Here is a 21,585-nt window from a genome sequence, read left to right as displayed (position 1 = left end):
TTGTTGTGCAGTTTCATCTTAGGCGTTTTTGCTGATGCTACTTTAAATGTTGTTTAAAAATATATTTTATTTCAAGCACTGATTTAAAGATTTGTAACTAGAGGGGTTGAGAATTGAGTCCTAGTGTGGAAGAGAGTTTTTGACATTATTATTCACAGAGATGTGGGTATATAAAAATAAATTTTCGTTGCATGATACTTACCAAGATGTTCTGAAAATAATTCAAAACACAGAGACTCCATTTCACTTGTAAAATATTGCTTTAACATCAATGCATGGTGCGTTATCATGAGCTCTATAAGTTCTTTACTTTTTAACCCATGAAGATATCTTTTGTCATTTTACTTTATTACGGAGACCACATGGTTTTATTGACTTTAGAATTTTTTTTTCCTGTACCAAGTGCTAACTCTGGGATGTTGTATTATTTTCTGGGACATTCATGGAAATTATTTGTTTCTTTGATGGGAATGCCTTTTGACTCAGTCCAGGCTGGATCTTGAATGTGAAGTTAATGTTATGTGAAGGTTTTTTATGAACTTGAAATTGCAATGAAAACCGTCTTTTTCTATCCAGAAGACTGGATGGGAAGAGCATTGAGACATGTAGTGGTTGCGTGCTGTGGTAAACATACTGCTTTAATTTACTAGTTATAGCTCTAATATATGAATCTAGCGAGATACTCTGAAATGTAAGTGAGGAATTCTGCTAACACTCATTTGATTCTCCTTTTTCACACATTTCAATCTCTGAACCCACACTTAACCCAATCCCCTGTGACTATTCAGTCCTACCATTCAGAAATTAACACAACACCAATGAAAAACTGCAGACATTTTAATACAGGAAAAACCAAGTACTTTTAAATCTGACGAATCAATGTGTAAAATCAAGCATTTAAAATTCTGGAGAAGGCCAACAATCTCTGTGTTGACTTCAGATTGAATAAGGATTCCCACCTTTAATAAATGTACATCAGATAAATAGACATCTATGTGGTAGGAGAAGCAGAAACAGTTAAACAGTTAACTGTCTCATGGCAGCTAATTATAAAATGGTCATAGCCTTTTTAAAGTAACCTATTTGAAGGAAAAGAACAGTAAAGCAGTATAAGCATAATTTCTTTTCTTGATTTACTGGTTGAGCATTGAGTTCATTCATTGTATTTTATCTGTCTAAAATGTTTACTTTTAGAAGTAGGATGTTTAAACAGTATTAGGTTCTCTTCTAGTCCATACATAAGAGCATATGTACCATTTAAACCAAAGTTTTAAAGCCTGGGTTTTTAAAAGAGAAAAACCACCTCTTAACAATTATATATGACAAAGGAACTTGTACATATGAAAAATAAAATGTTATTTAGCCACTCTTGAGTTGGCTTGGCCGGGTCTAATATGAGTAAATCCTAAAAGAATGGGGGCTACTTATACTGGAGAAGAACACTACAAATGTTTTAGGGAGTGGTTTGGAATCTATCCAGACTCACTTCTAAAATAAAAATTTAAACAGCTGTGTTTTAGAAATGGTTATGCATAATTCTCTTAGAATAGACTGTGTCGATGTTTGATGTCCCCTTAGTACTTCATGCTTCAATTGTTCTATTTGTTGTTTAAAATAAACATTTATGAATTTGGGGAAAGGTACCTTAGTTACAATATGCTTGTTGATTGAACAATTTAAGAATACTGTATGACAGTTATTTTCCTAAGGCAAAAATGATAGAGTCTACAACTCAGAGAAATAAAAGGAATTAGTCTCAAAAACCCTGCCCTACTTTAAGTTCTGTTAAAAAGAAATTATCACGACAGTGTGTGGTCCTCAATGTTTTTTAACTTTGGGGGAACTGACAATAGAATATTTTAGAGCTTACGGAGTTTTTAGCATAAAATATTTCATGATTTGAGAAAGGAAAGTCATTTTCATTTCCTAGCCAACAACAATATGTATTTTTTATTATAGCATACCTTTATGAGCTTCTTATGCTATAGAAAGGGCTGCCAACTCCATGATGGTGGAAGAACAATTTACAGAATATAGTGAAATTGAAGGCAAAGGTACAGAATAGCTAGAGGCTATAGGGGTTATTGTCCTATTTGGAAATAGCAGTACCCTGAATTTCTAGTTAATTTTTTATTCTCTTAGCATATGGGACTGACATTATGTCTAAGCCATTTATTATTATGCTGCACCATTAAAATGTAAAATTCTATATGTGTAGCACAGTATTTATTTTAATGCTGATTTTATAAATTGTAAGCTTGCCAGTTTAATGTTGATTAAAAAATATTTCGGCTTATTGCATACTGGAAAAATGTATGAGTTGAACATATTCATCACATAATGTTATTACAGTTTTACTAGAACTACTACCTGTTGCATACACTGCATGTTCGATAATAAATCATATAGTTTTAAAGGATGGAAAAATAAAGAAATTAATTTATTCTGAAAAAATTATCCAGGTTGTTGGAATTATTCTGAATCATATATTTGGGTCATTTATAAGATGAAAAACAAAGATCCTTCTCAGAAGGTTACTGATTTGTTAAGATTAGCGAGATAAATACCAGATGTTCCTCCTTAGGGATTGCAGTCATTATTATAGCATTACATGCAAGACATGGGGTCCTGACCTAAGGTGTATTCTATTATAGTAACTTGTACTTCAATCTCAAGTTATAGGTGCACATATTTTTCACATATATTGTTTTAGTTTTTATAGCAACCCTAAGAGGTAAAATATTATCTTAGGGATAATATTAGGTTATTAATATTAATTAGGTTAATGTATTTATTTCATTCATTCTACATGTATGGGGTAGATTTTTGGGTGAATTACAATTCTAGAGAAAGATCAAATTTCTTGTCATTAAGTGCGCAAACACTAGTTGCTGGTAAACTTTCTTGGCTTGGCTGGTAATAAAATGAAGTAACAGAGCTCCAGGTGACAATAGGGAATGGTGGAGACAGGAACCTGGAAAGTATATGTTTGTCTATGTACAGAACAACTGATCACTCAGCTCTAGCTCATGTTGCTTTGTCATAGGAATTATGGTGGCCACGTTCTCTAACTTTTCAAGAAAACTATTCATTTTTAATATTAAAAACATTTAAAACTTAAGTGCTGTGTAGACAGTGGAAAATTAATGCTGCTGCTGGCAACACAGGGGCTGCAAAGAGAAAGAGGTAGTCAGGTAATCATGCTGGGTGTAGAGGTGAGTCCAGGGCGCTGTGGAGGAACAGGGGAGAGGTGCTCAGGGTGGGAGACCCCAGAAGAACTGTGACAGATTGGGGCGCAGGCATGGTAGGTAATCACAGTGGGTTTGGACCCAGTGGTCTGCCCAGCCAGGAAGAGATGTGGCCTGGCACTGCGTCACTCCTGCACACTGCCACCCCTGAGGCCCTGCCTCTTTGCCTGGTGAAATACCAGTGCAGGTTTTCATGGTTTGGACAAGGAAATAGAAAAGGTGTGTATTTCAGTATTTGTTGGATTTGCCTCTTTTAGATGCTGGCCAGTGAAGACACAGTCATGTTACTTATCATTTGTTAAAATGAGTGAGCTGAGCAGCTCTATTGATAAGTAGCTACTTTCTGTGCAGCTGAACAGAATGCTTGCCGGCTCTGAGCCTTAGGCTCTTGTCTTTCTTTCTTTCTTTCTTTCTTTCTTTCTTTCTTTCTTTCTTTCTTTCTTTCTTTCTTTCTTTCTTTCTTTCTTTCTTTCTTTCTTTCTTTCTTTCTTTCTTTCTTTCTTTCTTTCTTTCTTTCTTTCTTTCTTTCTTTCTTTCTTTCTTTCTTTCTTTCTTTCTTTCTTTCTTTCTTTCTTTCTTTCTTTCTTTCTTTCTTTCTTTCTTTCTTTCTTTCTTTCTTTCTTTCTTTCTTTCTTTCTTTCTTTCTTTCTTTCTTTCTTTCTTTTTCTTTCTTTCTTTCTTTCTTCCTTTCTTCCCTTTCTTCCCTTTCTTCCCTTTCTTTCCTTTCTTTCCTTTCTTTCCTTTCTTTCCTTTCCTTTCTTTCCTTTCTTTCCTTCTTTCTTTCTCTTTCTTTCTTTTTTATTTATCTTCCCTGGTTCTCCTGATATTGCCACCCTGCTGGATATTGTTGAACAGCAGATAGTAGTGAGGCAGAAATTTCATACTCCTAGAATATAGAAACACAGACATTATCAGACTTCTTAATTGCTTTCTGCACACAGTTTGCCAAAATGGTTGCTGGATATTTAGTCGATGTTGTGTAGTATGTGTATTTTGGCAAACTGAGATAATCCCAGTGGACCCATTGTACATAATATAAATAATTTGTATGTCTCATGGTTGATAAGTATCCCCAAAGAAATAGACTACTGAAGCATAAAAAAAAGCATTTTTCTATTTGGACCAGGCCCTGAATTCCCAGAATTTAAAATCAATTTTAATAAATACCTTTTTTTTTTTTTTTTGCATTTTTCTGAAGCTGGAAACAGGGAGAGACAGTCAGACTCCCGCATGCGCCCGACCGGGATCCACCGGCACGCCCACCAGGGGGCATGCTCTGCCCATCCTGGGCATCGCCATGTTGCGACCAGAGCCACTCTAGCGCCTGAGGCAGAGGCCACAGAGCCATCCCCAGCGCCCGGGCCATCTTTGCTCCAATGGAGCCTTGGCTGCGGGAGGGGAAGAGAGAGACAGAGAGGAAGGCGCCACAGAGGGGTGGAGAAGCAAATGGGCGCTTCTCCTGTGTGCCCTGGCCGGGAATCGAACCCGGGTCCTCTGCACGCTAGGCTGACGCTCTACCGCTGAGCCAGCCGGCCAGGGCCAATAAATACCTTTTTATTGTCTTATTTTAATTTTAAATCCTAGTACTTAAGCACCTGTTATTTCATTACATTTTCTTTATTTTCATGAATGCTGAAGCATTTCTTAAGGTATTTCATTTTATTCCAAGAAATTTCAGGTTACATACATAATATCCCACTAGCTAAATTGTTTCCTTTAAAATAAAGCCTGCTGTGTTAAAACTGTATTTTAAAGGTGGTTAAGAGATCTTACTAGCTAGGAGCGCCTTCAAAAGCACACCTTTGTAGGTGTCCTCCCCACTCTGATGCTGCCTCCTTTCAGGTACCTAATAACTCTTTTATTTTTGTATTTTTCCGAAGTTAGAAGCGGAAAGGCAGTCAGACAGACTCATCCGGGGCGTTGCTCCATTGCGGCCTGAGCCATTCTAGCGCCTGAGGCGGAGGCAACAAAGTTGTCCTTACCACCCGGGCCAACTTTGCTTCAGTGGAAGAGAGAGACAGAGAGGAAGGAGAGGGGAAGGGTAGAGAGGCAGATGGGCCCTTCTCCTGTGTGCCCTAACCAGGAATCGAACCCAGGACTTCCACACGCCGAGCTGATGCTCTACTACTGAGCCAACCGGCCAGGGCCCCCAATAACTCTTTAATTGGGGTGTATTGAATTAATGGATAAATCATGACTTGTATTATTTTTTTATATAGCCTTGTTTCTGTTGATCAATTTTGTTGATGTAGTCCCACTTTGCCAAATGGAAGGGGTCACTGGATGCTGCAACATAGGATACAACCAGAAGTCAACCTAGCAGAATGAATGGCCAAGAGCCCTATTTTGCTAGGAGTCAACAGGAATGAATTAGATTCGTTTCAACCTTTACTAAGACACGTGTCCTTTGACTCCAGTTTTCTCTCATTGTGTAGGGAAGATTGTCTACTTTAGAGTATGGTAGTTAGGAAGAGATTTTTTTATGAAGCTAACACAGTACTGTACTTGACATTAAAAATCCTTAGTTCAAACTTTGGATTGGTTCTTAGTCTTCAAATGCTTTCTGCGGTTTTGTATGTCTCAAGGTCTGAAACCCTCTGAATAATGTCACACATTTGTCTAGCAGTTACAGTCTCAAAGAACTATCATGTACGTTGGATCTTTTGATCCCCAGTAGTAATATCATTCATAACGACAGCCATCATGGCTAACACTTACGTAGCACTTCTGGTTGCCAGAAACAGTTTATATATCAATGAACTCTCCTAGAAGTGCTTTACAGCTGTTAAACTCACACATTCCTCATAGCCGTCTCAGGAGGTAGGTACTATCACTATGCCCAATTTAGAGTTGGGGAGACTGAGACCTGGGTTAAGTAACTTGTCCAGGTTCACACAGCTAATGAGTGGTGTTCTCATTAACAGCAGCCACAATAACAACATCAGCAACCACCATCAATTATGCCTTCATTCTGTTCTAGACACTTTATAGGCATTATCTCAGTTAATCCTCACCACATCCCTCAGAAAATGTTTTATTTTTCTCTCTGTAGCTGTGTAGTCTGAAAGTGACATTGCTAAGAAATGGGACTGAAAACTCATGTGTTCTAGTTTGCCATTTTTTCCTGACAGTTCCTGATAAATCTCATGCTATTTTTACCCATGTTGGGTACACCTGTACTTGGGAGCATCCTAGTTGCTGTTAGGACCGTCTACCTAGTCTGAATTATTTCCCAGCCTCTTAGTATCAAAAGCCAGCAGAAAGGAGAACTCACAGAAAACAGAAGTGACACAATTCAGTGACACAGTTTTAGTCTCTAGCTCCCAATGTAAGAAAAGTGAATTTAGATTTTAAAAAATATATTACTCTATTATTTAATGCCTTGAAGATGTAATAAGATTATATATATATGAATGTTTACATATATTAGAATGTTTATTTTATTCACCACAGAAGAATTAGGTCTGTTATGTGCAACCAACCTCACTTGTTTCCCACAATATATTCTTCCTTGTTTTGTGCTTCTTTTTTTTTTAATTTTTTAATTTAATTTAATTTTTTTATTTTTCTGAAGCTGGAAACAGGGAGAGATAGACAGACTCCCTCATGCGCCCAACCTGGATCCACCCGGCACACCCACCGGGGGGGGGGGGGCAATGCTCTGCCCACCAGGGGGCGATGCTCTGCCCCTCTGGGGCGTCGCTCTGTTGCTACCAGAGCCACTCTAGCACCTGGGGCAGAGGCCACAGAGCCATCCCCAGCGCCCGGGCCATCTTTGCTCCAATGGAGCCTCGCTGCGGGAGGGGAAGAGACAGAGAGGAAGGAGAGGGGGAGGGGTGGAGAAGCAGATGGGCGCTTCTCCTGTGTGCCCTGGCCGGGAATCGAACCCGGGACTTCTGCATGCCAGGCCGACGCTCTACCGCTGAGCCTACCGGCCAGGGCTGTGCTTCTTTATTCACTTGATTCCCAAGCATTCATTGAGAACCTTTATGCACTGGGGACCATGCTAGACACTGAGAATACAAAGAGGAATAAGATGTGGTTTCTATTTTAAGGAGAACACAACATGGTGAGTAAACTGAGACACATATGAGCATAATTGCTGTGCAACATGATAGATACTGTATGTGAATGTGGAAGGGGCTATAGGGCCAAGGGGAGCAACTCTTTTCTCTGTGCTGGGTTATGGACAGCAGTCAGCAGGATAATAATTGAACCGATTCTTGTAGAGAGATTAGGAGGAAGACCCTCCTGGTCAAGGTAACAGCCTGTGTGCAAGGGCAAGATCACAGGTACTCAGGAGAAACATGAGTATGGGGGTAGGGCTGGGCTGGATGGGCAATAAGAGGACTGACCAGTGGTGAAACTGGTAGGCCAGTGGGTGAAATTGTGAAGGGCACAGGGGCCACGCTAAAGAGTTTAGAAGAGAATTTGTGGGGATAAACCTACACGTAACCCCTGGAAATTTAGGCAAGGCAATGCTACTTTCATATTTTCTGTTCAGACTGTTCAATTTAACATGTGTATTGAGAGAAAATACAATTCAGCACATGGGGAATGGATCCATTAATTTTTTTCTACCCTATCATCTAAAAAACATCTCTTTAAGGTAATTCCATTCTGCTTTCCACAGTGGCTGCACTATCTACATTTCCTTCAACAGTACACGAGGGTTCCCTTTTCTCCACACCCTCACTAGCACTTGTTTGTTAATTTATTGATGAGCGCCATTCTGACAGGTGTAAGGTGATATTGTGGCTTTAATTTGCATTTACCTGATGATCAGTGATGTTGAGAGCATCTTTTCATAAGTTTATTGGCCATCTACATGTCTTTTTTGGAGAAATGTCTGTTCAAGTCCTTTGCCCATTGCTTAGTTGGATTGTTTGCCTTTTTGGTGTTGGGTTTTGTAAGTTCCTTATGAATTTTGAATATTAAACCCTTATCAGATGTATTGGCAAATATATTCTCCCATTCAGTGGGTTGTCTTTTAATTTTGTTGATGGTTTCCTTTGTTGTACAAAAACCTTTTAGTCTGATGTCGTCTTATGTGTCTCTTTTTCTGTGTGTGTGTGTGTATTATGTGTATGTGTCTGACATAAGGAGAGAGAGGGACAGACAGACAGGAAGGGAGAGATGAGAAGCATCAGCTCTTTGTTGCAGCACCTCAGTTGTTCATCTATTGCTTTCTCATATGTGCCTTGACCTGGGGGCTACAGCAGAGTGAGTGACTCCTTGCTCAAGCCAACAACCTTGGGCTCAAGCCAGCCACCATGGGATCATGTCTATGATCCCACGCTCAAGCCAGTGACCTCGCACTCAAGCTGGTGAGCCTGCCCTCAACAACTTTGGGCTCAAGCCAGCCACCATGGGGTCATGTCTATGATCCCACGCTCAAGCCAATGACCCTACACTCAAGCTGGTGAGCCTGCCCTCAAGCTGGATGAACCTGTGCTCAAGCTATCGATCTCGGGGTTTTGAACCTAGGTCCTCTGCATCCCAGTCCGATGCTCTATCTACTGCGCCACCACCTGGTCAGGCTGTTTGTTTTTCTTTTGTTTCCCTTGGCCAAGTGATATATCAGAGAAAATATTGCTACGAGAAATGTCTGAGATTTTGCTATGTTTTGGACTGTTTTATGACCTAGCAATTCTGCTTCTGGGAATATGTCCAAAGAAACCCCAAACACTAGTTTGAAAGAATATATGCGCCCCTATGTTCATTGCAGCATTATTTACATTAGCTAAGATTTGGAAGCAGCCCAAGTGCCCATCAGTAGACAAGTGCATAAAAAACCTGCAGTACGTTTACACAATGGAATACTACTCATCTGTAAAAAAGAAGGAAATCTTACCTTTTGTGTGACAGCATGGATAGACCCGGAGAGCACTATGTTAAGTGAAATAAGCCAAAGAAAGACAAGTACCATATGATTTCATTTATATGTGGAATCTAATGAGCAAAATAAATTAACAAACAAAATAGAAACAGACTCATAGATAGAGAACAGACTGACAGTTGTCAGAGAGGGTGAGGGTTGGAGGGCTGGGAGAAAAATGTGAAGGGATTAAGCAAAAAAACACACAGAAAACCCCCTCTTAGACACAACAGTATGGCTGTTACAAGAGGGAAAGGAGTAGGGAGGTAGAGGAGGGTAGAGAGGGGGACAAAGGGTGATGCAGGGAGACTTGACTTGGGGTGGTGAGCACACGGTACAATATGCAGATGATGCATTACAGAGTTATACACCTGGAACCTATATAATTTATAACCTAGTGTCACCCCCAATAAATTCAATAAAAAATTGAAAAAACTCTGTGGTACAAAAATTCACAGTACTTTATTTAATTTTCTTCTTCCTTTGGTAGGTTGTGTATGGTTTTTCTCTTGTCACCTCTTTCATAAACTGTTCAAGGAGGACCATGTCACTTAGCTTTTGGCCCTAAAATTATTACACATATTTTTTTCATTATTAATGAAATACTAACAATATAAAGAATTTTTAGGAAAGAAAGGGGAGGAATTCGCCCACAATGCCACAGTATGAACCTAATATTGATATTATTTTGACATAATTTTTTTTTTTTTTTTTGTGGCAGAGACAGAGTCAGAGAGAGGGACAGATAGGAACAGACAGACAGGAAGGGAGAGAGATGAGAAACATCAATTCTTCATTGCGGCTCCTTAGTTGTTCATTGATTATTTCTCATATGTGCCTTGACTGAGGGGCTACAGCAGACCAAGTGAACCCTTGATTGAGCCAGCGACCTTGGGCTCAAGCTGGTGAGCCTTGCTCAAACCAGATGAGCCCGCGCTCAAACTGGCGACCTTGGGGTCTCGAACCTGGGTTCTCCACATCCCAGTCTAATGCTCCATCTACTGTGCCACTGCCTGGTCAGGCTTGACATAAATTAAGTATATATCAGGGGTCGGGAACCTTTTTGGCTGAGAGACCCATGAACGCCACATATTTTAAAATGTAATTCCATGAGAGGCATATAATGACCCGGGTACGTTATGCATTATCCAATAAAAATTTGGTGTTGTCCCGCAGGACAGCTGTGATTGGCTCCAGCCACCTGCAACCATGAACATGAGTGGTAGGAAATGAATGGATTGTAACACATGAGAATGTTTTATATTTTTAACATTATTATTTGTTTTATTAAAGATTTGTCTGTGAGCCAGATGCAGCCATCAAAAGAGCCACATCTGGCTTGCGAGCCATAGGTTCCCGACCCCTGAAGTATATCTTATGGAGTCAGATCATATTGCCATGACTTCTAACTTGTGCATGTCAGTAATTGCCTTTATAAGAATATGCTACAGTATTTGTCTATCTTCCTCAAGTCACTAGTACAGGGGGTCATTATTACTCCCTTGAGAGCACTCTGTCCAAACTAGTTGCTCAATTATTGTATGCACCAACTCAAATCTCTTTTTTCTCAAATCTTTTGTAAATGCTCTGGTATTTATACCCTCTTTTTTCATATTAGTTTAATTCCATATAGATTTGATGTTTATACCTTTTTTAAAATTAATTTATTTTAGTGAGAAGAGAGAGAGACAGAGAGAAAGAGAGAGAGAGAGAGAAGGGAGGGAGGAACAGGAAGCATCAACTCCCATATGTGCCTTGACCAGGAAACTGCAAGCTTTTGAACCTCAGCATTCCAGGTTGACGCTTTATCCACTGTACCACCACAGGTCAGGCTTTTTTGTATTTTTCTGAAGTGAGAAGCAGGGAGGCAGAGAGACAGACTCCCGCATGCACCTGACCGGGATCCACATGGTATGCCAACCAGGGGGTGATGCTCTGCCCTTCTGGGGCATTGCTCCATTGCAACTGGAGCCATTCTAGTGCCTGAGGTGGAAGCCATGGAGCCATCCTCAGAGCGCAGGCCAACTTTGCTCCAATGAAGCCTTGGCTGTGGGAGAGGAAGAGAGAGGTAGAGAGAAAGGAGAGGAAGAAGGGTGGAGAAGCAGATGTGTGCCCTGGCCAGTAATTGAACCCAGGACTTCCACACGCCCGGCTGATGCTCTACTGCTGAGCCAACCGGCTAGGGCCTGATGTTTTATACTTTTAAAAATTAGCACATTTAGGACCATGTTGAGAAAGATAACTAGCAGCATACCTTTCATAAAATGTGACTTTATCTTCTGACCCCAACCCTGTGTCTGCACAGGCAGTGAGTTGTACGGTTGGGTAATTGCTGGATGATTCTGAGATATGCAAGGGGAGAAAAAGGCTACAACCAAGAAGTGGAAAAGCAGTAAAAGCTGATTGAATTTACTACAAATGGGTCATTCATTCAACAAACTTAAAACTAATATTTTTATTGCCCTGAGCATTTGACCTGTGCAGGTGCTGAAATGACCGTGTGTGTTATAGATGTCTGGGCTGTGCTCAGGTGCACTCCGGGTTGGCCATGTGGCTAGCAGTCGACACAGCAGTGTGGCCAACTCTGCTTCTTCTATTATTATTGTTATTGTTTTTCTTGAGCTATTTTGCCCACAGTTCTGGTTCTCTGCTCTGGTTTTTTTTAAAGTAGTCAAATTATTTGCTCTGGGTCTCTTAGTTTTGGAAGATTCAGCTCTAAAGAGAACACTGTTTCACTACCGGATAGGTGGAGCTCCCAGAGAAGTCTTCACTTAAAAAATGTCTATCTCATGCCATTGTCTGGTGTAATAAACAACCAGATTTGTTTCTACACTTTAAATAATTTCTGGTGAAGACAAAGAAGCTTGGATGATCTTTAATTGAAATGTCAGATTAGTGCCTCCAATTTCATCACTTGCAAATGATTTTTTTAGATGTTTTTAAATGAATGCATATTTTTTTCTGCTAATATATAATATATACTGAACTGGTTTGGGGAAAAAATGCCAAATGTTAGCTGTATTTTTTTCTAAGTGGAGCTGAAGTTCCAAGATCTAAAAAAGATTGTTATGCGGGGAATAGTGACATAGCGACACTGGAGGCAACCCACCTGGGTTTGTATTCAGCTCTGCCTCTTGCCAGCAATGTGACCTTGGGCATGTGACTCAGCTCTCTCTCAGCCTCAGTTTCCCCTTTCTAAACTGGGATAGCAACAGTATCTACCTTCTAGGATAGTTGTAAAGATTAGTTGAGTTAACATGCTAAAAATAGTGCGTGGCACATGATACTTAGCAGGTTGCTGTTATTTTATCACTATTATTATCCTCTTGGCACTAGTCCCATCCATAGAATGGAAGGTTTACATAGTCATATTTCAAATGTAATTCTCTACTGAATGAAGTAGATTGGACACTACAGAGACTTGGGCAGTGGTGGGATTCAAATAATTTAACAACTAGTTCTCTCCCTAATAACTGTTTTAAGTATTAAAAAAACAATACACCAAAAGGTACCGTATTTTTGGCTCCATAAGACGCACTCCCCCGCCCCCCCCCCCAAAAGTGGAGGGGAAAATGCCCGTGCATCTTATGCAGCATCTTATGCGCTGCTCTGGTAAACGTATGTAGAATGAGCACCAGTGGGAGCATAATCATACCTGCCATGATGGCGTGCAGAACCCCAGCATCTGCTGAGCAATCTCCTTATTCCGGTGTCCACAGTTGCATGCAGAGCAGGAGCGAAGGTGAGCGACGTTGTGTGGGCGCATTCATCTGGCATCATTGAGAGCAGACGTGAGAGGTGCGCTGCAGCGGTGGAGGGCTGCGCTGCAGCTCCTGGAGCTGTGTGTGAAGTGCTGACGTCACTTGTTGCCAGCCTAATAGCATTTCATTGGCTGACTGGCTGGCACATAGGAGAGGGATCAAAGGTGCGAGGCACGTGCAGTGAGCAAGGAAGCCAGTGAGAGCACAGACAAAGCAGCAGCAGAGGGAGCAGGCTGTGCTGCTCATCTGCATCAGTTTATTCCAGCTGGAATCCAGGTAGTTTACCTATGTGGTGACATTAGAATAAAAAATAACTGGACTTTCCCTAGTGCAGCAGCAGGAGGGTATCCTGAATTAAAGAAGAGCAACAACCTGAATGGCGGGTCCTGGAGTCTAAAATACTTCAGGGCCAGCAGATTTACTATCCCCTACATCGCCCATAAACACTCACTGTTTCGGGGTGTTTCACGCTGCATCTTCGCAGCTAAATTGTGCTCCTGAGCCCAGCCATTCAATTAGACCGGATGCCTGCGCATGCCGCAGACCACAGTGGTACCGGGGATGCTGCCGTTCCCTCCAAATACTGGAGCTGTGTCTGATACAGGGCCTTATGCCATGTATAGCCTGGCATAAAGTGCTGAGTGGACCAGAGCCTGTGCGTGTGCCATGGGAACATGGGAAAGGTACCGTTTATGAGCAATCCAGGAGGTTTCATATGGCGGGGTATCTCAAATCGGGATGCCCCAAGGAAATGGACCAAAACCCCACATTTTGGTCCATTTTAAGTCACCCCTTGTGTCATTGGTCCTCTGTACTACTAGGAACTGCTGACACTTACCATACCTCTTCTGGAAGCGTTCTATAGCAGCCACAGAGCAGCCCCTCAGGCTTGCAGGGTGCGCAGTAATGTGCACAGCTGTACAGCGAGCATGATAAAACTGCTTGCGGGCATATAGGGCACAAATAACAAAGTGGTAAGAATCAGCGGCCTCGTTTCCAGCGGTATGGAGGGCCAATGTACACGGGGGCATCCCAATTTGGAATGCCCCCTGCTGTGGACTAATGGAAAGACCAGTCATTTTTTAGTAGATTTCATCTTTAAAGCAAACCAACACCAATTTGTAAGAAAATGGGTCTGAGTACCCGCACACTAGGCTCAGGGGAGCATCCCGATCGTGAGGAACCGCCGTCCTCAAAGGCTCGTTTCACTTAACTCACCACGCTCCCCGGTGAATCTGCACCTGCACACCTGCAACTGGCCTGACTGCCATCGCCCAGTCACAGGTGCCAGTCTTTCAGGGGGCAATGTGCAAGTAAGCCTAGTATGCGAGTACCAACACCCATTTTCCTAAAAAGCATAATTCTGGGACACAGGCCTCATGCATGTACCATAAATTTAAAAAAAATCATGCTCGTAGATGAAAAAATAGGACGAAACTATAGACTGCACTCCCCAAGCCCACTGCTGTGTTTCAGGTTCCCTCTGCAGCTGCTGGTCCGGACCTTGCCGGATTGGTGCTACAACTTGCCAACACCTGGTGTCGAGCCGTTGACGTAAACCCCTCACCTAACCCCCCTCCTTAGCTTCTGACATTAACCGCCTCACCTAACCCCCAGCCGCTGACCAGAACCCCTCATATATCCTCCCTCCCCGGTCTGTATTTGGTGCTCTGTATATTAATGTTTGGGTCTGGGAACAGGATCTGCTGATGCGCCCCTAAGGGTCCACTCACACGACCATATCCTTGAAAATCTGAAAAAAACCCACTGATGACGTCTGTGTTGCATCCATTTTTTTCAAGACCCATTGACTGTGGAAACAAAATACAGTCATGTGAATGGAGTCTAAGAAAGTATCCTTCCATAACGTGTCCCCTATGAGGGTATAACTCTAATGGTGTCCCCCATAACAGTGTGTCAGCAGCTAGTCCACCTGCATAACAGTGCATCTGTAGTAGATCAACTCCATAATAGTGTGATATTACTGTATTTTCTTGCAGAAAAATACCACAATCTTTTGCTACCTACACAAATGTCAAAGGAGAAAAGGCTAGCGTATAAAATTCCTTTTAAACTGAAGATAGTAAAATATGCTAAGAAACATGGAAACAGAGCAGCAGTGAGACATTTTGGGCCACCTCCTACTGAAAAAATGATAAGGGAGTGGATAAAACAGGAGGATCAGCTGCAAAAAGCAGATAAATGTATGCATGCTCTTCATGGGCATGCTATAAAGTGGCCAGAGTTACACGTGGACATGAAAGAATGGATCACACATCACAGGAATAATAGTTTCTCAATCTCTACAAAAATTATAATATATGAAGCCAAAGGCATAGCTGTAGAGAAAGGCATTCAGGATTTTACTGGATCACCATCACGGTGCTACAGAGTTATGAAGTGATGTGGCCTTGCCATGTGTACCAAAACTAGAATTGCACAAAACATGCCAAAAGAATATGAGTCAAAGATTCTGTCTTTTCACAAATTTGTAATTGATGCTAGGAAGAAAAATGATTTTGAAATTGGCCAGATTGGGAACATGGACGAAGTCCCGCTAACCTTTGATGTGCCATTTAACAGGACATTTGATCTGAAAGGTGCCAAAACCATAACCGTGAAAACGTCAGGACATGAGAAAACCCATTACAAGTTGTGTTGTCCTGCTGTGCAGGTGGCACGAAACTGCCACCGATGTTAATATTCAAAAGGAAAATCATGCCAAAAGAAGTGATCCTACGAGGAGTTGTTGTGCACGTTCATGAGAAAGGATGGATGGATGAAAATGGAATGAGAGAGTGGATTGAAAAAGTTTGGTCCAAATCGTCCAAAAATCTGCCCGATTAGTGCTTGACCAGTTTAGAGCACATATTAGCGAAACAAACAAACAAAATCAACTTTAAAAAGTGAAAACTCCTGGGGCCCTGGCCGGTTGGCTCAGCGGTAGAGCGTCGGCCTAGCGTGCGGAGGACCCGGGTTCGATTCCCGGCCAGGGCACACAGGAGAAGCGCCCATTTGCTTCTCCACCCCTCCGCCGCGCTTTCCTCTCTGTCTCTCTCTTCCCCTCCCGCAGCCAAGGCTCCATTGGAGCAAAGATGGCCCGGGCGCTGGGGATGGCTCCTTGGCCTCTGCCCCAGGCGCTAGAGTGGCTCTGGTCGCAATATGGCGACGCCCAGGATGGGCAGAGCATCGCCCCCTGGTGGGCAGAGCGTTGCCCCATGGTGGGCGTGCCGGGTGGATCCCGGTTGGGCGCATGCGGGAGTCTGTCCGACTGTCTCTCCCCGTTTCCAGCTTCAGAAAAATGAAAAAAAAAAACAAAAAAAAAAAAAACAAAAAAAAAAAAACAAAAAAAAAAAAAAAAAAAAGTGAAAACTCCTGGGAGTCTTACCAGCCAGTTGCAACCTCTTGACGTTTCCATCAACAAACCATTTAAAGTCTGTATGTGAGAAGAGTGGAACAAATGGATGGCTGCTGGTGATCATGATCTGACACCAACTGGATGAATGAAGAGACCCACCATCACTCAAGTTTGTGAATGGGTGAAACATCATGGCAGTCAGTGAAGAATGAAACCGTGGTACAGTCATTCAAAACTGTGGCATTAGCAATGCCTTATGGTACTGAAGATGCTAACATATGAAAATAGCGAAGAAAGTGATATTGATTGTGGTGAGCAACTGAGCTTCTTAAATTCTGACACTAACGGTGATGAGTTCCTGGGGTTCCCGGACAACTAGAAGAGTATTTGAACATTAAAATCTCTTCTCAGCCCTGGCCGGTTGGCTCAGCGGTAGAGCGTCGGCCTAGCGCGTGCGGAGGACCCGGGTTCGATTCCCGGCCAGGGCACACAGGAGAAGCGCCCATTTGCTTCTCCACCCCTCCGCCGCGCTTTCCTCTCTGTCTCTCTCTTCCCCTCCCGCAGCCAAGGCTCCAATGGAGCAAAAATGGCCCGGGCGCTGGGGATGGCTCTGTGGCCTCTGCCTCAGGCGCTAGAGTGGCTCTGGTCGTAACATGGCGACGCCCAGGATGGGCAGAGCATCACCCCCTGGTGGGCAGAGCGTCGCCCCCTGGTGGGGGCGTGCCGGGTGGATCCCGGTCGGGCGCATGCGGGAGTCTGTCTGACTTTCTCTCCCCGTTTCCAGCTTCAGAAAAATGGAAAAAAAAAAAAAAAAAAAAAAAAAAAAATCTCTTCTCATTTGTTAATAACAGTGCTAATGGTTGTTAATACTGCTGTTGAGTTTACATTGTTGAAATATTATTGTGGTATATTTTATTAAATATTTTAACACAGCGTTTGGTTCAGAATTTGTTTATTTTTATTTTCCTTCATAAAACCCTAGGTGCATCTTATGGTCAAGTGCATCTTATGGAACAAAAAATATGGTAGTTTGTTATTTCATGCATTTAATACTTAAATAAGAACAATAAAAGAGGTACACAAAACTAGATTATGTTATAAGAAAGAGTTTTAAAATATTAATGAAAAAATATTTAATAATACCTGACAAAACAATAAAACTTATTTAAGATAGTTCCATATTGGTGGGTTTTTTTAATTAATTTTTTTTAGTGAGAGGAGGGAAGACAGAGACAGACTCCGAATGGGCCCTGACCAGAATCTGCCTGGCAAGCCCACTAGAGGCAATGCTCTGCCCATCTGGGGCCCTTGCTCCATTGCAACTGGAGCCATTTTTTTTTTTTTTTTTTTTTTTTTTTAGTGCCTGAGGTGGAGCCTATGGAGTCCATTGAGCCATTCTCAGCATCTGGGGCCAACTTGCTTCATTCGAGCCCTGGCTGCAGGAGGGGAAGGGAAGAAAGAGAGAAAAGCGAGGGGGTGGTGGTGAAGAAGCAGATGGGCACTTCTCCTGTATGTCCTGGTCGGGAATTGAACCTGGGACATCCACAAGCCAGGCTGACACTCTACCACTGAGCCAATCGGCCAGGACCCCATACTGTTTCTTGATTGGTGTCTTCACTTGCCATTTTTTTCACCTATGGACAGAATGAACATTACTATGGAAGCTTACAATAAGCTGTTGCACAGATGAATGTTAAAGAGTAAGGAATGTAAACTTGTGATTTCTACATTGGACGGCTGCCCAGGCACTCACTTTAGAGAAAACTCAGATTACGAGTGCCATTTAACAACTGTTTTGCTGAACTCAACAAATGATTAGGGTACTGGTTATGCCAAACCGTTGCAAACCAGCTGAATCCCACCACTGGAGTTGAGTAGAAAATAAAGACCTGGGAATTCAAAATCAGAGGGAGTTTTGCATATGGTATGTTCGTAGACAAAGCATCAACTCACATAACTTAAATTTTTAAACATTATATATTCTATGCCTATTATATCTTTCTAATAGTGATTCTTTTTAAAATATAAATACTACTGTCATCTAGTATGTATAAGCAAATAGTAAACATTATATGGTAAATACAGAGCACAGTCACTAATTGTTATTGTGTCAACTGTTCTTATCTTTTAGAACTCTTCAACAATAAATACACTCGATAAGAACCATGGCTTTAAAAGCACTACCAGAACAAGACAAAACATTTTTCACCATTGTAATTTTACTAGCCTATTTGGTAAGTCAATTCTACTTTCATAAGAATATGATGAAAGAATTCTTAACAGTGCTACCAAACTATTTTCTATGTCTGATTCCATATTTTAAATTTTTTTCAAGTTGCATTTTATATTTTTACATTTCATTAACAAATTAAAAATTGCTTCTGAGTCTGGACATTTGTAACATTGTTAAAATTATTGTATTTAAACTTAGATGAAGTCAAAATCACAGCATTTCCTGCAGCCCCTTGACAGTTAGTACCTTGGGTTTATCGGTATCCCCACAGCACAGCCTAGATCCTAGAAAGACAGAGTCTAATTTGGAACCAGGACTCACAGAATTTGTGGAGTATTTAGAATTGATTTTTCTTAGTTCTGTTATTTTTATATACTTATTTATAGCCTTGGCTCCAAAAAGCATTTAAAGACAGATGGAGAATTTTCATGATTGAAAGCTTGACAGAAAGATCTGTGAAACTGTTCACCTTGTTTAGTTTGAAGATATACTCATGATCTACAGCTATGAAAAGAACTTACACTGAAGGCAGTATCCAGAGTCTTCTTGGAAGACAAAGTAAGAGGAAATGGGGTCCATTTGCGGACTGGGATGCAGGCAATGCGAGGCAAGCTTCCTTGCAGTTGCGGTTGTTATACATCGGAATGCAGGTTTAGGAGGGAGGTTGGGGAGTGTCATTTTCAAAGCCATTACAGTCTCTTTGCGGTGAGAGGGAATCTCCCACCTCTGTTAAATAAAATCAAACTCCTCTAAGACTGGTAGTCAAGGGCAGTTCAGAGAGACAGGAGATTATTAGACCTTTAGCACCAAGTCATGTTCTAGTCTTAAATTCCCTCTTGACCTCTCCCTCTTGCCCACATTGGAGGTTCAGGCTTTGATTTTATAGAAAGAGGCTGGGGGACATCGTTATAGGGATTTCTGATTCAAGGTGCAGGTAGTTTGTACTGAATAATTGCTAATAATTAAAATCACCAAAACCAATTTTGTGTGCACCTCTGTGTGACAGACTTGATCCATGCCAGCAGTCTGTTCTCCCAGTGCTTCCTAAGGTTTTCAGCTTTCATCTCAGGAAACAAAAGCATAGTCAGGAAGGTCATTGAGGGCATTCCTGCTCTTGATAAAAGGTTGAATGGAATGTTGTCCCCAACCTGAAATTGTTATTACCAACAGTTTTTACAAAATAGTGTTAAGCAGATTAACACATTTTTGTAGGATGATAGTATATAAAGTGACTTTACTGTTTTTATATAAAATAAGAAATATTTTGGAAAATGAGATACAACTTTTGTTTTTGCCAAACTAGATCATCTTTCCATTTAAGTCCTATACTGTGAAGCAAAGTATAATATTAGGTCCCATTTAAATTGTTAAATGGTAATCAGTAAGAATGTAAGTTCATATTTACATAGCACTTTACTTTGAATCGTTCAGGGAGTATAGCTCCTACTGTCATCTTCATCATAGTCCAGAATTTACTGATCACGTGCTTGTCAGAAGTTTTTGAAAGATAATTTCTAAAAAAATACAGTTCGCCTGAGAAAGGTTGAAACTTCTACATCAAAACTGGGTGGCATATATACCTAAAGGGTAATAGCAAAGTGCCTGTAGCTTTACCAATTTATTTCATTTATTTATTTATTCAATTGATTATCCTTAAATGTGCTGATATTTCTTGATGATAGGAAAGTATAGTTTTGGAAATCAGAATTTTTCAGATTGCAAAAGGACCTTGGGTCTCTGCATAACTATTCTTTTATATAGCCTCTTAGAAAATAGAGCATCTCCTAAGTAGTGTTCTACCTCGGGTCCTCAGAAATGTATCAGAGGAAGGTAGCAGTTGATTCCAAGAGAAAAGGAGATCTCATTCAAGGAATACAGAGAAGAATTAGGCGTATTGATTTATTTGTTCCACTGACTTCCTAAAGTGAAAATTAAATTGGCCTCACTCTAGCTTAATGTTTACATTCAGTGATTATGGGAATTACACTGATGATATTGTTTCTTTCTTGCAAAAAATGCAATTAACTTTTTTTTTCTTTTTTTAAACTTTTTTTAATATAATGTTTTATGAAACTTTTTTTTCAGGTATGTAAAGTGATTTGTGAAACAGGGGACTGTAGACAACAAGAATTCAGGGCTCGGTCTGGAAATTGTGTTCTCTGCAAGCAATGTGGGCCTGGCATGGAGTTGTCTAAGGTATGGTCTGCATGGTAAGATTGTAGATCTGTGTTTTTTAAATACATTCTTTTTAGCTAAATTCTTTTAGTTAATTACTAGTGAAGATTTGGACACAATGACAGGATTCATGGTTCTTTGTGTCACTTTAGCCAAATATAACACAATTCCCTTTTCAGTACTTTTTTTTAATGTTTATTTTATTGATTTTAAAGAGAGGGGAAAGGGAAAGAGAGAGAGACAGGAACGTCAATCATCAATCTGTCCCTGTGTGTGCCCTGACCAGGGATTGAACCAGCAACCTCTGCACTTCGGGATGATGCTCTAACTAACCAACCGAGCTATCCAGACAGGGCACTTTTCAATACTTTTAACTATGTGTCTGACTGAGATAAAAGAAACAGGTTCTAATAACCAGAACTCAATAAATGTCATTATATTATATGTCGGTGTTTGTTGTATTTTATTGAAAGAATAGCATTAAGTTTTACTTGCATTAATTAAGAAGAATTGGTAGTCTACTAAGATTTAAATATAAAGCATTGATAACAGCAAGTGGTAATGCAACCATTTGCTGAGACTTCTTTTTCTTAAAATAAATGTTATTATTGCTACTCAAAGAAGTAGAGCTCAATAGTGTCTTAAGTAATGACGCTTCAACGGGGGGGGGGGGGGGGGGGGGGGGTTCTGAAACCTAACCCTTGTGATAGGCTAGGGATATATTATTCTTTGGTTCTAAATAAAGCACCAAACCCTTCCTGTTAGAAAAGGGACAAAAGATTTTTCTTTTTATTTAAAGTGACTTAGAAGTTTTTTGCCCCTACAGACTGCCATTATTTAATGTTGAATCTTCTCATTCATACATTTTTTTGTTCAATGATCTACAAATAGTAGAAAACTAAGATTTGTGCATACCACAAGTAATTCCTGGC

General features: G+C 40.9%; 1 protein-coding gene across 2 annotated transcripts in view; it reads left to right on the top strand.

Annotated features, from left to right (window-relative positions):
• Nucleotides 1–21,585, top strand: part of TNFRSF19 (TNF receptor superfamily member 19) — a 112,420-nt gene that overhangs the window by 10,274 nt on the left and 80,561 nt on the right. For both annotated transcript variants that reach the window (XM_066380997.1, XM_066380999.1), the window contains exons 2-3: nt 18,377–18,479; nt 20,564–20,674. In XM_066380997.1, the coding sequence (XP_066237094.1) occupies nt 18,411–18,479; nt 20,564–20,674 (180 nt within the window). In that variant the 5' untranslated portion in view covers nt 18,377–18,410. The remainder of the gene's footprint in view (nt 1–18,376; nt 18,480–20,563; nt 20,675–21,585) is intronic.

Source organism: Saccopteryx leptura, chromosome 4 (assembly GCF_036850995.1).
Source record: "Saccopteryx leptura isolate mSacLep1 chromosome 4, mSacLep1_pri_phased_curated, whole genome shotgun sequence".
NCBI lineage: Eukaryota > Metazoa > Chordata > Mammalia > Chiroptera > Emballonuridae > Saccopteryx > Saccopteryx leptura.
This window is presented reverse-complemented; position numbering and strand designations above follow the sequence as displayed.